This window comes from Sipha flava, unplaced genomic scaffold (assembly GCF_003268045.1).
Source record: "Sipha flava isolate LNK unplaced genomic scaffold, YSA_version1 286_pilon_pilon, whole genome shotgun sequence".
Classification (NCBI taxonomy): Eukaryota; Metazoa; Arthropoda; class Insecta; order Hemiptera; family Aphididae; genus Sipha; species Sipha flava.
Genome location: NW_020272954.1, coordinates 24,997 through 44,148, shown reverse-complemented (window position 1 = coordinate 44,148; position 19,152 = coordinate 24,997). Strand labels below are relative to the sequence as shown.

The 19,152-nt window shown below is 25.9% G+C and overlaps 1 protein-coding gene across 1 annotated transcript; it reads right to left on the bottom strand.

The window, feature by feature from the left end:
* Window positions 1–2,326: 2,326 nt before the first annotated feature.
* On the bottom strand, window positions 2,327–18,898 carry LOC112685672 (WD repeat-containing protein 6-like). The gene is made up of 21 exons (XM_025557609.1): window positions 18,816–18,898; window positions 18,620–18,737; window positions 18,376–18,553; window positions 18,139–18,303; window positions 17,595–17,733; window positions 17,285–17,512; window positions 16,817–17,216; window positions 16,606–16,743; window positions 16,304–16,443; window positions 15,500–15,745; window positions 15,247–15,432; window positions 14,902–15,154; window positions 14,656–14,830; window positions 12,382–12,770; window positions 12,154–12,319; window positions 4,119–4,200; window positions 3,542–3,695; window positions 3,245–3,451; window positions 2,953–3,174; window positions 2,768–2,880; window positions 2,327–2,653 (listed from the first exon to the last, which is right to left on the bottom strand). The coding sequence occupies exons 1-21, from the start codon at window positions 18,876–18,878 to the stop codon at window positions 2,390–2,392; spliced, it is 4,026 nt and encodes a 1,341-aa protein (XP_025413394.1). The 5' UTR covers window positions 18,879–18,898; the 3' UTR covers window positions 2,327–2,389.
* Window positions 18,899–19,152: the final 254 nt, after the last annotated feature.

Genomic DNA, 19,152 nt, shown 5'->3' with positions numbered 1-19,152 from the left:
CCTATAAAATATTATGTATATACTATAGCGTACAACACACTTCCACTAATTTGTTTGTTCAGGGCTAAACGACGGTTAATGGTTACGCATTAACTCACGAAAAAAAGAAAAAACAAAACATAAACCATCGAATGAAAATAAAAATCCAATTTAATTATAATTTTACTTGTTCCAGTAGAAACTACAATAGGTAATTCCGATAACTAATTGATAGAAATTTAATATTCATTCATCAAAAAGGTAACCATACCGTATCGATTAAAAACGACCTTAATGATTTCGTTTCGTACGAAAACGCAATGAGAATATAAAAATAAGGCCAACACATTGTCGATGGTAAACGTTTGCGCCCCTAGGATGAACTGTCGATGACCGCGACGTAAAAAGAAGTTTCGGTGTTACGGTGGTTTTTTCGCTGGGACATGTATCACGCGTTTTATGCGTTCTTGCATTTGTTCCCCGTCGAATTGAAATAATTATACCCGGATATTAAGTACATGTACGTTTATTGGAAGATAAATGTAATACATCCAAACTACGTAGCGCTGCGCAATCAATAACTGCACAACCCAGTTTGTGCTGTTAAATATTTGTATTAATAAGTATTTCCCTGACGTTCGTGCGAAAAAGAATTTTTATTTCTCATATTTCTTATTGAAAAAATAACGCGACCTTGCTATAAAACTATGTATATTCTGGTAAATGCAATGGACGACGTGAATATCATCACGGAAAACAACTGTTTTCCAACATCATTTAAAAATATTCATTATGCATGATATAGAACATAATCAAACATTTTTTAGCACATTTGTGACGATAATTCTGTAATGAAAACTCGACCATTAACAATCCCGTGTTTACACTCTTTAACTCCGTTTACTGTACATCGTACTTGATATTATTGCAATTATTATATACCTGAAACCAGTAGCACCAACGTTCTAAGACAACGATGCTGTTATTAAATGTTAACTACGATTTGAGTTGTTTCAAGACTCAAACCTAAAATCGTCCGAAGATCTTTAAGTAAATTCTTAATCGAAGGCAAATATACGAAGTAGGCGCAACATACTAACATAATACAGAGTGACGTGATTTATGTAAACTTATAATGTACAGTCGTGCTCTCACGCCGATTGTATGTCTACGAAAGCATCCATTCGGTAGTTCTAACCCATCAGAGCAAAACTTGAAGAACAGTAACGAAATATTAAATATAAGAAAAATGTATTTTTTTTATCACGGTAATCGACCTACAATCATTAGATATGAATCAATACAATACTTTATTCATCGATGTAATATAAATGGACCCCGATTTTTTTCAAATGCCCTTCCGGAGACAATTTTCTGAAAAAAACACTGGGGCTGACTGTTGCATCGCGCCGTTCATAGGCGAAAATTTTGTTGAATTTTTGGGGGGGCTATAATAATTCAATGTAAAATAACCCGCAGGAGCTTCGCCCCTACACTTCCATCCCATACACAAGTGAAACTTATTAATATTAAAAATATAGATATGTTTAAATTGTATTAAAAAAACAATAATAAATAAAGTATATTTAAAAATAATTAATATTTTATTTTAATGACAAATATCAATTTGTATCAGCAGATATTCAAAATATCATCGCTTTTTATATTTTTCGATATATCTTTTTCAATGTATAGTATTGAAAGATTGCTGAACCTATCTTGAACCAACAATGTCCTTAGCCAAGTTTTTATTTTTTTCATTGCACTAAAAATTCTTTCACAAGTAGCCGAACTAATTGGTATTGTTAATGCTATTGTAAATAGTTTTTTATTATTTCTTATTTTACGATTTTTAAAAAAACGAACAGATAATTATAAAAACAATGAATAAAATTTCTAATAAAGTTTCGATTTTGGAGTAATTTTCAAATATTTGGGGGGTTAATGGGGCTAAAGGGTCATTGTCCGCTTATGGCGACATGGCACTGAATTTATATATGATTATTATTTACACATTTTGATTTCTATTGAACATATATAACTATTTTAAACGTATGAAAACAGATGAGTTAAGTACATAAAAGCAATTTTTCAGGTATGATAAATAAAAAACAAACATTCAACTCAATGGTTTAATAATTCCTTAACATGTTATAAAAACTCAACGATTCAATAATTTTATCAAACAACAGTTATGGTAAAATATATATATACATATTTTTTTAAAAAATCTAAAAATTAATGACATAGACTTTATGTACATGAAAATACTTCTTCACGATTTAACATTAATTTAAATAAAATAATTAATACGCAAGATTTATAAAATAAATAAATATACATATTTATAAATAAATATTTACATATTATACCTGAATAAATAATAATATAATAGAAAATGTTTTGACTATTATAATGTATGAAGTCGATTTTCAGGACACAAATGTATTTTAGCAGAATAACCGGCAAAACCAGTCGATCCTGTGTTGGTTACTTTGAAAAGAGCTCCAGAATATGGTCTTTTGGCTTTTTGCGCTTTGGTTAATTGGTAACCAGCTGTGGTAACGTATAGTTCATCTAATTTGGAACCGCCAAACGCAGCGGAAGTGACCTGGTACGCTGGTAATTGTACAGTCATCAATAACGAGCTAGTTTCGGGGTTGATTTTCAATATCTGTAAAATGATAAATTGTTAAAAATGAAAACGAAATTCATAAGGAAAATCGTTACGAGAAAAATTAAATAAAAAAAGTAAAAAACAATTAAAAGAACCATTATATAAACTCACGTGATTACTGTTAAAGCAAGCTACCCAAAGGTTTCCTTTGGTGTCGATGGTCATGCCATCCGGATCGCCTTCAACTTTTTCGGCTTCCAAATCGAAAACCACTCTGCGATTGGCTGCACAATAACAATAACGAAAACGACATTGGTATTATAATGAACCATAAATGTTTAAAATGGATCACTTACAGAGGTCTCCCGAAACGATATCAAAATCGTACGCCTCGACTGCGAAACTGTAGGTGTCCACGTAGTAGAACACTTTGTTGTCCGAGCTCCACGCCATCCCGTTGGATATGCTTACGTTCGACAAACGTTTGATGACGGTACCGTCCAGTTCCACTGAGTACAGACCACCCCGGTGCTTGTGGTAATGGCCCGGACTACCTTCTATTTCTGATCCCATGGATCCTACGAGGAAAATTAAATAATTAGAATTGCATTACCTCCATGCTACCTGACAGCATCTTTCTTAACTTACCCGCCCAAATTCGACCGGTGGCATCGGCTTTGCCGTCATTCAGACGGTTGCCCGACGTCTCATCGAGTAGTTTCACGTACTCGGGTCGGCCGGTTCTGTCCGAAATTCCGTCCCACTCGACTACGCCAATGGAAGCGCACAAGCCCACCACGAAAGTGTCGTTCTTATCCTCGACCGGTATGACGAAAGTCACGTCGTTGTAGCCATCTACGAAAAACGACAGATAGATTATGGAAAAAAACAAAACATCCTATCCCGTTTCTCCGTATCGAACTGCAGATATTATAATCGTCGTACCTATCGTAGCGCTAAAATAACTGTTAGTTTCCGGATGGTATCTGTTGATTTTTCCCCGATGGAGATCAACGAAATACAAGTTCTGCGTCGACGGATGCCAGTGCGGACCTTCTCCAAGTTCTAAAGCCGGGGAAACACGTTCTACATTGGCCACCTATATAATGACAACAAATTCCGAATTAAAAACCAGTATAAGCAACGGTATAGCAGACTGTATCATCATTTTTTTTTTATTTTTTCCATCAAAATAACGAAATACTGATAAAAAAAATGTATACCTTAATAGATTTAGCGCATAACGGTTCGATGAGGTAGCAAGAGCTAAGTAACGTAAAAAACAATGTGTATTTAATATTGAATTCGGACATTTTCCCGCGAAAATATATCACATCACATATGGTGGTAAGAGCAATTGATGTAGTACATACAAGAAAATCGTGAATGTAGTTTGACAAGGGGAACAATCTTATTTATACGAAAGGCCGTTTATGGACAGCGGTGGCGGTACAACGTCATTCACTGTTATAAATATAATAATATGGACGCATGTGTTTATCACAACCGCGAACCCATTTACCTGAGGCTGTGGCTTGAGTAAACTCATATCTGCGCAAAACGATTCCACTCCTTGGCCGTAGACAATCACTTTAACTGCGTCTCTGTAAAAAACGATTGGTACCTATTTAATATAATATGATATAAACAAATATTACCCATCGAAATATCAAAATGCAATTAAATAAATTTTCATGTACATTTTTAATATTAATGTCCGTTCATGTGTACAAATAATTGTTATATACATATATAAGTACATACAAAAATAATAATGATAATCAGGGTTCAGATTTTATAGCATTTGATAATTGTTATAGGATATAGATGAAAATAGCAAAGTGAGATATAAATTTGTGTTATGCACAAAGGACTCAAAAAATGAAATTTTATTTTGCTATTTTTTCCATATTTGAATTATTTTAGATTTTTAGTATTATTTTCGAAGTTTTTGTGCTATTTCCTGCTAATAAGGATAATAATATAATGCTTTATTTAATATTTTTCAAAATTATTGTTTATATTAAATGAAAAATAGTATTAATTTATGAAAAAAAATTCTAAAAATTTTGTTTTTTGACAGTTTTTTAAATTGTAAACAGAAAAAGGTAATTTTAGTTTATTTTTTTTTTATAAATGTATTAATTCATAAGGTTTTATAATAGGTATTAATTAAAAAGATAAAATAGACTATCAGTAAAAAAAAATTAGTTAAATTATTTTTTATTTACATATCTTTTTTTATGCTATTTTTTATGTTTTCATAACATATTTTAAGGTTTTTTTGTCATATTACTGTGAATATTTCAGTGCTTTTCGATGCTTTAAAATCTGAACCCTAGAGATACCTAACAATAAAATTGGATATATGATAGAACTGAGAATTCTGTAATTCTTTTACCTGTCAGTTAAATATCGTCATTTTTAATTATTTTTAACTATTAGTCAAGGAGAATACGCACCATTAAAAGCAAAAGGTAGTGAATAACATGGTACATCAATATAACAACATTTTGTTAAACATTTATTATAAAAATTGATTAGCTACTGGAATATGAAACAAGCCAATTTATTTAACGCATCTTCTGAGGAAATAGATTTATTATTTTTTATATAAATGAATTATTCACATTAAAAAACTATAATATGTAGCTTGATAATAATTTTTTATGGATACAAAATGCAATCAAGATATAGAACGTAACCACTCTTACGATTTATATTTTTAAAACAAAAACAATATGAGATATCAAGCAATAACCTGTTTCGCTAAATTAACCATCTGTTATATTTTACGTTATTACAAGTAAATTTAGGAAATTATTTAATCATTTGAAAATTTAAAATATATAATATAACAAACACATTTTCGTGTCACAATGTATTATTCAATGGAGGTATTTCAATAAATCTTATTTGAAATACACAAAATATAATGTAAACAACTTGTTTTCTGAAATTCAAGTTCGTACCAAATCGATTACAGTTAAAGGATGTTAATATACATAACATATTATAATATTTAAGAAAATATAAATTCGTAAGTAAATAACATCACTATCTATATATTTTTTACAACATACGTAATTTACCGGTTTCGACGTCATAACCAATTCGAATAAACATTGGCTATTATCAGTAATAATATTGTTTTCGTAACAATACAACCATCTAAAGCAATTTATTAATCATTATATTGTACGAATACAATAAAACAAATAAACAATAAACAAGACATTCATGAAAAAAATACCATCGGTCTAGAGTAAAATAACATACACACGTGAGTTTCAATGACAATAACGTAGTATATCAACATTGTACAGTTTTTAAATTTTTTTTTTTTATTTAAAATAAGCAATTAATCTAAATCTCACATATGTAACAGTTTTTCTGCTATGGTATAAGGTAAAAGTGAATAAGAAAAATTAAAAAAAAAAAAACCTGTTCAAGTTTCATAGATAATGTGCAATATACCAGACACCAGTATATTAGTATGTGTTACATAAAAATACAATTTCCTAATAACTGTATTGTTTCTGTAGTTTTAATTAATGTAAGACAATATCAAGACAATTGTATTATTTTACTATTTTAAACGATTATTGTATAGGTAAATTGTTAGTACATCGGGATCAATTAAAATGTAGATATAATACCAACTAGTCGTACATATTAAAATAATATTTCCATCATTAATACTTAATACTATTAAAGATAAAAATATTATCAAGACGAAATTAAAAAAAAATAAATAATAAGCAATAAATAAAATTTATTTAAATATTTTATATATTAGATGTATTTCACATAATATTTGATTACCCAGTAGTACCTAAAAAATTGTCTGTCAACAAATTATAACTATATAAAAGTAAAACTGTGAGTTACAATTTAAATTTAAAATGTAGATAGATGATTAAAATTAACTTAACTCATCTATAATGGATATTTAAAATTATTCTTTTATATAATTTGAGTATATTTAATTGCAATTAGAGTGAAAATAAAGCCTTCTTCAGTTTCAACGTTGTAGGATTCAAATATTATATGTTATGGTTCAATATATATATAGGTTAAATATTGTATAATCACTCATACAATGAGTAGAACTTATATTAAATTATTGCTATAGATGTTTTCTTTTTTCTTTAGTTTACACTCCATTATTACCACTTTTCTAAATACTTATTATTATTCATAATTTAATAATAATTTCGATATATGTGTTTTTGTCAATTTTAAAGGCACAATAAATTATTTACCATAATAATATTTGGAAACTATTTATTTTTCTAGTTACGTAGAACTTCCGTCTCCCGACCTCAATTAATAAAATACAACAATTAAAAAAAAAGCCTGAATAGTAATGTATGTACATTCTATAATTAATTATACGGGCTCTACTTTTATTTTATAGCAGTGCATTATTGTTTTTAACAGACAGTACAGGTGTACGATACACGCATATGTAATCGTTATGCGTACTATAATTTTAATTAGTGATTCTCTATTCTTTAATGATTCTTTTTACATTTCCTTTCTTATTGATTAACAACTTTTATCATTAACATAATCCTGAACCTCAGATAAAAGATAACGAATGTTCACTGTACTTCCTTTTTATATTAATTTCATTGATACGTAATAATAATATAATCAAATAACTAAGTCTAGAATACACATAAAGAAAATTTATAATAAGTTACTATAATTAAAGGAGTTAACTGTCTTAGTAAGTTTTAAAATATTTTACCTCGCTCAATGATGATTTAATTTTACCATTACTTAAAATATAATGTCAATAATCATTAATATTTCTAAATTTAACAATGCCTTGAGATTTAAATTAACTTAACGCATGCAATTTTCCCACAAAAAATATAAACTTTTAATATTTATTACTGCTATAAGTTCAATATTCAATTAAAACAATCTTTTAAAATACCAATGCCTAATTGCATTCAAAAAATTATAATTAATTGAGGGAAAATATAAATAGTCGATCAACTAAGATCATAATAATAATTAGTAACACATGTCAGAATCGTATATTGTTACTTAATGAAATATTTGCTCAAAACAAATAAAGATTAGTACTTAAGTAAAAAAAAAAACTAAGAAATAAATCACCTCAAGGTTGCAATAATTAAAATATATTTAATAATATGATTTAATATAGATAAAGGTACCTTAAAATATTTCAATGTTTTTTTAATAATACAACCATTTTTCTTAATTGGAAAATTAGAAACGTAAAAAATTAACTTCATTATTGTCACCAAGTAAAAATATTGCTATCGCTAATGACCTTGAGTTGATTTTTATTATTTATGCAATGGGATGTTCTATAATATATGATAGTATACAGTGTATACAGATGCAATACAGTGAATACAGATAGTATATACTTTATATAAAATAATGAACGATAGCATTTTCATTTTTGTACAGAGAAATAAAAGAATGAAGAAACCTTATATAATCGATATTCCCACTGTGAATAGTACAATTATGATTTATGTCAATACATTTATACCAATTCAATAAGAAACATTATGCATATAAATTTGAATGGTCTAAAAACTAGGAAGACGTTAACAGCTGACCACAGATAGCGGCGTTTTGCAACAAATTCAAATATAATAAAATACTTCTAATACATTATCAATTTCTAATATAGAAATAAAACAATTCGGAAGTTTATAGTCTCATAATTGTATAATTATTCATAGAATCATGCCATGAATCAAATATCCTTAGATAAATAAATAAACCAATACCCAATGTATGGATTTTTAAGTTAAATCCATCCTACCACATCATGGTTGTTTAACTTTGAGCCATATAAAATGTTTTAATTTTATGACATTATAATGACTAAATATTACCTAAATATAAATATAACAAAATAAAATAGATAACAAAAAATTTCAATTTGGAATTACTGTTTTAATATAGTAACAAGCCCGGATTAAGGAAGTAGGAGGGGCACGTCCCCGGGGCCCACGTATGTAAAAAACCTATAGTCGTCTCCGCTTAAAATTACATAAAATGTTAATTTGTACATTTTATAGTGCCTAGAAGAATATTTTTTTTAATTTTTTTTTTTATAAACTAATGGTCGTTGGGACCGTCGCCCGCCTATAAACATGGACATGGTAATCATAAGCGTATATTGGGTGGACAAGGGGGCAATTGCCCCTAGAATAAATTAGGAAGGCAGTGCCCCCTCTAATATTTAACATACCTTGTTTTAAAATATGTACAAAACACCTGGTTATAACTATTACCATAATTTTTTTTTAAATCTTAATTTTAAATTTTCGCTTAACTAACATAATGTTAGAAAATTAATAATTTTATATAATAATATGTAGGTAGTAAAGCGGCATTTAGCCTCGGACACTTTTCATTAGATATGTAATTATATTTTTGCCCCCCCCCCCACCCTCCCCCCAATAAATTTCCAAGTTACGGCTACCCCATGGTAAATAGGGACACCTAAGTTTTTGTTCATGGAGAATAGGGATATATTTTGTTATCGCTGTATTTAAAATAAAACCTTGGAAGCATTTTCTACACAAAAGCAATAAAAAAAACTTTTACATAAAATATTTAATTTTATTTATAAATATATGTATTAAGCATAATAAAAATAAAATGCTTTTAATGTTTATAATATGCTTAATTAAGAAAGTTTAAATTTGTTTTATTATATAATTTTATTATTTTAAAGAATTGTTTTCATTGGTGGGTAAAAACCATGTATTGGCCCCTGGACCCTTGAAGGTCTTAAACTGGGCTTAACAGTATACTATGAAGTATTTCATTAACAACTTAGTTATATAATGCAGTTTAACTTGTATTAATATACGAATACTAATATTTATCACGAAAATATAAAACAAACATTTTAATTAAATCATACCAATTATGCATTATATATAAAAACAAAACAAAAATTACAAATATTAACCATCCTGATCCATAAATAAATTCGAAATTCATGTATAGCCATATTATAATTTAATCATAAGTAAACCACTTTAGCCAGGAATCAAATATAAAGAAAATTTTTAAAATAAATAAAAATATTTACACTTACGGTACCTATCTGTGATATAAGTGTAATGAGTATCATATAAACAGTATAATCACGATTTCAGGTACCATTAAATATCTCAGCTGGATAAACTTATATTGAAATTCATATTTTGGAGTGGAGTTATTTTTTTAAATCCCAGAGATTTTTTTATAAAAAAATTGCGTATTCGTAAACCCTAAAAATTAAAAATTTGAAAATTCGAGAAAAAAAATATGTAGTACAACTATTGATAAGCTTATAGGAATATGACTCAATTAAATATAATACAATAAAAATATATGCAACATATTACATTGAATATAAAATAAATAATTCTATTTTATATCATTAATAACCAATATATAATAATTTATAACGGGTATTTTCCGTAATATCCAATTATTAAAATAATTATGATTTGTAATTAAAAACTATAAATTAAAGTTAATTTACATGTTATACAAATTTTGATTCAATAATACAAGTAGATCAAATATTGAATTTCAATTATATAATTAGACAATATGTATAAAATTAAAATTATTTTTAAGATAAAATATAAACACATAATGAATAATTTGTGTAAAATACATATACATGCATGTCATTTAGTCATATTTTAGATATTATCGATTTTAAAAATACGTCTAACAACTCAAATTAATAACTCCTAAAACATTAACATAATATTTATTTAAACAACAACGCTTTGAATTTTATAATTAAAAACTCACAACAAATACAATTTTTAATATAATATACATACACTTAAGTAATTTTTAAAAAATAATTTTGAAATCAAATTAATCAGGTACTTAAATTGTATGTGTATATATTACGTATACTTAAAACCATGTATACATGCTTGAAAAAAGTATAATATAAAATATAACACAATTCACACGTGCACTAAAACTGATTAATTATACGTACAGCAACAACATATCATAATTTATTTCCTAATTTATTGAATTATAAAATGTTGTATAATTGCGTTTTAAATATTTCATTTTATTACGTTTTATTATTAGTTATTAAAAAATTTAACTATAAGCTAGCCAACCTGATATTATAACATAGTGTTCATGTAATTTGTTCTAATATTCAATTTAATCAAATTCTCCGAAATTAACAGATTCGTGTATATACACACTCAAATATCAATTATATATTTTTCTTCACAAAAAATTGTAAAACATATTTGGTAAAAGCGGTATTCTCCTAAAAATAGGAAATCACAGACATATATAAACACGAAAGGTAGAGTGATACAAATAAATAATATGAGATTGACAATAAGGTATTGATAAATTTTAAATTCGATTAAAAAAATTTTAGTCAAATTTGTACGACGCGAAGCTAGTGTAAGCTTCGAACGAAACAAACGTCGCGTGAGACCCTCAACTCAGTACAGGGTGGCGCAGCTCATATCTATACGAAAATTGTCGGTAGAAGTCCGAATCATATAAAACACATGGTGAGAATAGCAAAGGCTTGTACCTACTAGACTGAACATAACAGCTTGGCAAGGTATACAATTTCATCGTATGAACTCCACTTTGAAGATGTTTTCCAAGATAAGAATATGTTTCAATAACAAACGAAATAGGTAATCGTTTTTTATACATTTCATTTTGGTGATAAATCATCGAATTTTAAAAACAATGATAGTTGAATGTTTACATCAATATTATATATAAGTATTGAATATCTTATATAATTGAAACTCAAATGTATTTACAGCATAGTGTAAAATAATTGTGAGTTTATATTAGTCGCAAATTTTAAAATTACATAATTCATAAATAATATTTTTTTTTATTTGTGAATCCTTACTTTAAGATTTAAAATACAACTAAAATAATAGTCAATATTTGTTTATCAATAAAACAATTATTTATTTTATTAAACTAATATAACAGATTGCTAAATTAAGTATAATTTTATTTTAATATATTGAGATTTGTTTTTGGTGTTAAATTATATAAAAAAAACTTTTCAGAAAACTGAAAATTACTTTAAAAATATAAAAAATATATTGGTTATGAGTTTTAATAAGATATTATAATGTAACATGACTTGAGGTGAATATTTAATAATTAAATAGAGTGTTTAAGTTTTTAAGATGAATAAATTTAAATCAATGATATATCATAACTTTTGAAATAAAACATTTTAGGAAAGACAGAGTAAAATATATATTGAATAACGAATATCATATATTAGATAATTATAAAATAAGTGTACAAGTTAAATATTATATTTTTTAATCAATGATCCTAGGGTATATGCTTTTACTAAGGGTTCTTATTTTTCCTTCTTAAGAAACCAATTAAAAATTTAATTTTTTTTTAATCAAAAATGTTTTCTGGACAAAACATTAAATATAATTAAATACATTAACTAGGAAAATATTCTATTCAAAATGTAAGCAGACACAAATTGAAAATTGTAATTAATTTGTACTTACCCAACTTTTTGAGCTATTAAACCATGAATGTCTGCAACTGTTGTAAAGTATGATGATAATGGTGACACTTGTATAGTTCTGGAATTCAAATCACAACTCCATGCATAAAAAATTATTTTCTGGTCCACAGAAGCACTTATAACTACATTTTTAAATAACTTAATACCTAAAAAAACAGAAATATTATTAATAAAATATAAATAACTGTTTAAAATAAATAAAAATTACCTGTAACTTGAGAACAATGAACAGAAATAAAAACATTACACAATAATGTAATAGTATCTGTATAATGAAAAATTGATAATTTTAAAGATTGATCGTCTCCACCAGTTGCTAGTAAACTATTCATATTTTGTAATTCTAACCAGTCACAACAGTTTATACCAGATTGATGCAAGCGATATTTGTATTTTGGTGCACTTGCAAATTCTTCATTGTTATTTTCAATATATTTAGAAATGTCCCAAAAATTCACATATCCTTTTGTATCAGTAGTTATAATATAATGAAATGTATTGAATTGAATTCTTAAAATCTTTAATATACAATAGGTATTATCCAGATTTTCTTCAAGTAAACTTAAAGTTTTCTCATTTGTATTATAATTGTACAACCTATATTTTCCATATATTTTATTAATATAAAAGTAATAACTATACTATTAACAAACAATACTATTATAAATTGCATTTATGTAGTAAATTCTATGAAATTAGATACTTACTTTTATTTACATAAAATGGACACATAGCTCATGAAAATAATTAACAGTAAATGTATTTTAATAATAATAATAAATATTAGGTTAAAATTGTATATCATTATTAAGAATTAGGTATTAGAATTAAAAATATAAGAAAATATTTCATGAGCCAATAGTGAAATGAAGTAAATCAATATTTATTTAGTGTTATTAGTTTTTTTACTATTTTATTTCGGTAAAATTGATTTCAGTAAAGTGTCAGATTTTTAACATATAATTTTTTTTTCCACATAATTTCAGTATCACTCGCCTGCATAAACCTATTTTTGTTTACCTACTCAATCAACCATACATTGCTTACAATAGTCAATTCTATCAGAGACTTAGGAATTTTACTTGAATGCAATATCTTTCTCCCCATACATAAATTTGTTTACTAATAAAGATTTCAAAATGTTAAGTTTCATTTATAGAAACACAAAAACATAAATTCTATGAAATTATTATAATTCTCACTTGTTAGGTCTCACTTAGAATTTGGCTATATAGTTTAGTCATCAAATTGGCAGACCCACCAAGTCAACAAATCATGCTCTCTACATTAATCAGGTTGAAAATGTACAGTATAAATTCCTAAAACTAATCTGTAGTAAATTAAATATGGCTATTAACTGTAACTCATATCACCTGCGGTCTACCCATCGTGGGGTAACTTTGTGTGAATTAAGAAGGAAAGTTGCAGACTTGATGTTCTTGTTTGATTTACTGAATAACATAGATTCCTCCAAGCTACTTTCTCTGGTTGGTTTTAACTTTAGAAATTATGGTACAAGGTCACAACATATATACATCCTCCCATCTTAACTATACTTAACTAAAATAATATAAGTTATTAGTTAACTATAATTCCACATCGCTCTTTCCTCTTGTTTTTTCTTTAGCTAACAGCATTATTAACCAGATAGATTTCTTTTTTATGTTGTGTCATGAATTTAAACACAGTTTTTATACAGCATTAAGTTCTACTGTTAATTATTTGTAATTTTATTATAATTCTAGTGTCTTTTATGTTATTTTTGTAATGTATGTAATATTACTCATCACCAGGATTCGGGACTTATAGCAATTAAAAACACAATAATAAGCACTAAAATAAGTACTTAAAAATCATAAAATATAAATAAAAAATTTAAAAAAATATGCATTTAATTTATTTATTATTAATAATTAATAAAACATTAAAAATTTAAAATAAAAACAAATAATTGTTAATTTGTTTTTTGAAATAGGTATTTTCCCAGTTTTTTTAATTGTATTTGTCAATTATATAATGATAAAAAAAATTAATAATTATAATTTACATTTACATCAACAAATTAATAATTTTATATTTGTGTTTTATCTTAGTTATTACATTAAATAATTAAATGTTTCCAAGTTTTCAATTGTAGATGATCTTTGAATACAAAATAAACACAAAAACGTAAAAATAAGCACTTTCCAACAATATATATGAAATATTCAAAAATATGCACATTAAATTTTAGATATAATATTATAGCATCAATAAATTAATTTATTTCGTACTCTCCTATATTTTACAATAAATAAAAAAAGTATGCAAATACTACAAGTCCAGAACCCTGCTCATCACATATTTGTTACTATTCTAAATTTAAAATTAAATTTGTCATGCAATTATTATTTACTTACTGTATTATTGTTCTAATGTTCTAAAGCGTTTTATTCATTTATAAATAAATAAATAATTAAAATAATAATTTATCTTGAATTACCTAAGAATTGCATCAGAACATCCAACAGCAATTAAAACTGATTTTGATTTAGTAAATTGAACACAAACATCCATAAACCGTGTTTCCCCTTCATTAGAAGGTACAACTGATCTCCATGGTTTTTTATTTTGTTTACATTTTAATAGATTTGTCTCTGATTCCTCACAATATACATCTAATAAATTTTGACTAAATATAAGTACAATTATGCATACTAAACAGTGTAAACAATTTATATGTACTAACTATTATCTGTAATGATTAAAGTCCAAACTTTTAACTGAGCTCTACCTCCAGCTGTTACAATAATGTAAAAGTTAGGTTTTAAAGTAAGACAAGATATTGAACGAACCGATGAAATATGACTCCGTAGCGTTAATAAGCTTACTATCTCATCACTGAAACGTGACAGTCTAACAGTAGTGTCATCACTACCAGTTAGCATGAGATTATCATCAACATGAGCCATTGAATTTATAATCATAGAATGAAAACCGTCCTAAAACACATTATAATCATAAGAAATAAAATAAAATTAGAAATCTTTTAAAATACAAAAATATTAAGAAAACTAATAATTTTGTTATTTACCAAGAGCATATGTTGACCATGTAGAGGAATTATTTTTAATTCTAATTTACTACTCGAAGAACTACAGACAAAATATATTAAATCACAATCATTGACAAATGTGAGATCCCATGCCCTATGACCACCACCACAAAATACAGTTGCTAAAATTCTCTGTGTCGTTGGACTATAGACAATTAAATAGTTCTAAGACATAAAAATGTAAGAGTTATGACAGATGATTAAAATACATCAAAATTATAACAAATTTTACTTCTTTAAAACCACAAATTAATAATCCGTGTTTGTGAGAATCAGTAATCATAAAAGGCCATTTGGTAGGTAATATTTCACAACGTATTTCAAACACTGTTTCTGACTTAGTACAAATATTCCAAAATCTATGATGACCATCTCGCCCTACAGAACTAACAACTGTAAAACTGGAAAACTTTTCATGGACCCACATTGCAGTAACACCAGCAAAACTATGAATTTTACTAAAAACTTGTAATGGTTCCTAAAATTGTAATTAATAAATAAGACATTATCATTGCTATGATTCATATTTAAAACAAAATATAAATCATACAATAATTTAAGACAATATATAACATCAAGTTAATAATTAATAAGAACTTACGCCCCAACAAATAACTATATTCATCTTACATTATAACACATTAAAATAGTTTTTTACTCAAATAACAAAAAAAAAAAAATTGAGATAATTGGTGTTAATTTTAAAAATAAAATAAGATATGAACATTAATCCAAAGAAAAGAAAGTAATTCAATTTTATTTACATAAAACCAAATAAAAATTAGAAATGTTATCAAATTATTATAAATTACTAACATTTAACAAATCAGATAAATAGTAAATATATAATATATATATTTTATTTAACTTTTCTATGCATTTAATTAAATAATTTGTTTAATTGTATAACTTTACGTTATAACACATATAAGTATACTAAACAATATCTTTAAAATGATAAATTATTATTTGTTATTTTGCTTAGAATGTATACTTAAATTATACTAATTAAATTAAATTTACTGTTTACATATACCTGACGATTTAATTTGAATAAGTAAATAGATCCTTCATTACAACCGGCAAATAATAAACCCTCAATCATCACAGCCACTGTTATCCAAGAATTAATTTTTGAATAAATACAAAATGTATCCAAATGATTTAATTTTAAGTCTATATGGACAAAAAAATATAAATTTAACAATATGTAACATAAATTACAATACAAATTATAATAACAATTAGTCTGGATACTGAAGTTTCTTTTTATGACAATAAAAAGAACATTTCCATAAGGTAAATGAAATTAATAACAAATAAAAAAAATTTATTTACCTTCTAAAACTTCATAAAAAAAAATTGTGTTTCCTTCAAAACATATGATAATTTGTTTATTATTTAACCAAATTGTTGAAACAATTTTTACTGAAGAAATTTTATCAACATATAATTTATCAAGTTTGTTGTCCATATCTGTAAATATAAACTACAAATTCATAAACCTACATCAACTATAATTAATATTATTTAAAATTGTAAAACTTACTTTTCAGAACAACAACATGCCCACTACTAGTTGCAAAAATAATTTTAGTATTACAAGGTGATTTCACCAGTGACAAAGTACAACACAGTATATCATTTTGGTAGATATTTTGGTAAAAATTATCTTTGTAAAAGACAACATTCCCATCAGAATAAAGTACATATGTGCCGGTATTTCTTAAAACCACCAAATGCTTAGGATAACAATTAATTATTTTATAGTCAGCTAAAATTTCATTCTTTGGAACAGCAACTAGAGACCATAATCCAATACTTCCAGTAGTACACCCACTAGCTACAAGATTATTTTCTTCCAGACAGTCTAAGCTGCGAACCTGAGAACCTCTACTTTCTTCCCATTGATAAGTTGATAAAGAAGTTTTTAAGCATATTTGACCATCCTAAATATTGAATAAGTGTTATTTTAAATCATGGAATTTAAAAGAACTAATATATTTTAAGTCATTACTTCTCCAACACTTAGTATATTCCCAGACTGCAGTACAATACTTTTCCAAACTCTAGCTTTGTGTGCATATAATGAATAATCTGTTGTAATTTTTGCATTTTTCCAATGATCATATGTATTTTGATTATGAGTAAATGGCTCAACCTTCCAAATGACAATACTTCTATCGTCAGATGTAGAACTTATAATGGAATTACATTTGTTTACTGTGATTGAAAATATAACACCCTATTTTAAATACATAAAATAACACAAAATTAAATAAAAATAATATTAATAATGATAGCATACAAAAGATAATACTTCTTACTTCATGTTTTTGTAATCTATGTAAAATATTTGAACCATTAAATCTTCTAAAAGGACTCCAAATTACTATTTCTCGAAAAACAGTTCCTGAAAAAACAATAATATTTTCTTTGTCTTCTCCTAATGATGTTGCTGAATATCTGAAATTTTTATGCATAGGATTATAAAACAATAAATTTTATTTAGAATTATTCAAGTTTAGGGTACACAAATAAGTATAAACTTGTTAAATACATTAAAAAAAATACACTTAAGACAAAAATGTACATAAAAATTGAAAAATTATACTTAAATGTATCAAGGGTCATGTCCAAAAATAAAGAAATACATTGAAATATTAATTATTATATCAGTACCTAGATTAAGACTAGTAAAACCTTAATTAGCTATATTATATAAAAAACTAACCTAACTATAATAAGTATTAGTTATTTTTTATACCTAATTACCTAGTTTGTTAATATTATATTCTTTCTAGCATTGGTATGGTTCATAAACTGTATAGCATATTTTAAAAAATCAAACTAAATTAATTTAAAGGATACAATATACATCGATCATCACAACTTGAAGAAATAATTTCTTTTCGAAGATTAATATTCCATATTGTTGCTACATTATGTGCTGATACAGTTAATAATAAATTGCAGTCCATCCATATGATATTACATACCCAATCAGTAGTTGCAAGGATACATTCAAATGTAAGTCTAGAAAATAAAATGTTTTATAATTTTTTTTTTTTTTAACTAAAATAAATAAAATAACATTATATAATTTACAAAAAACTGATTTCAATCTCCACTTTATAAATAGCAACATATTTTTCTCCGTGTATTGCAACCAAAATTTCAGTATTATTGAACTGAATTCCATGCACTGTAGCTTTATCAAAAATTTTTTGACGTCCACATAATTGTCTAGAAGCTACATCATATATCAGCAAAATATTGCCAACACCTCAACAGAAATTATAATACATTTATTGAAATTACTGGAGAGCAGAGGTGAAAATTATTAACTTACCAGCTAATAAGAAACGGTTAATAAACTTTACACATGTAACAGTATTAATCAACGATATGGGCTTAAATATTTTTGACTTCTCTACATGTTTGGTGGAAAACATAATTTGTTCTGAGAACTAAAATGATTTAGTCAACAAGTGTAATAAAAGTTAACTTCAAATAAACCTAAAATATAAATATCATCAGTATCTTACAGAAGTGAATAAGTGCCTAACACCAATACAACATAATAACTTTGGTAAATTTGAATTTTGCATTTTTTTAAATTATGTATCAGTTATCACAAATTCAACACGTGCAGCCATAAAAATAGATAATAAATATATAATGTCCAGTGTGACCAAAAATAAGATAAAAATTATATTTTTTTATATTATCTTGGAAGTTATGTTGGTGGTAAAAACGTATTTTATTATTAAGGCTAAGAATTTGTAGAAAAGTGCATTTTTTTTTGGCGATTGTAAAACGTAGCTTTGTAAGTACATAATTAAAATTATGTAACTACGAATCCATTTATGCAACTTTTATTTT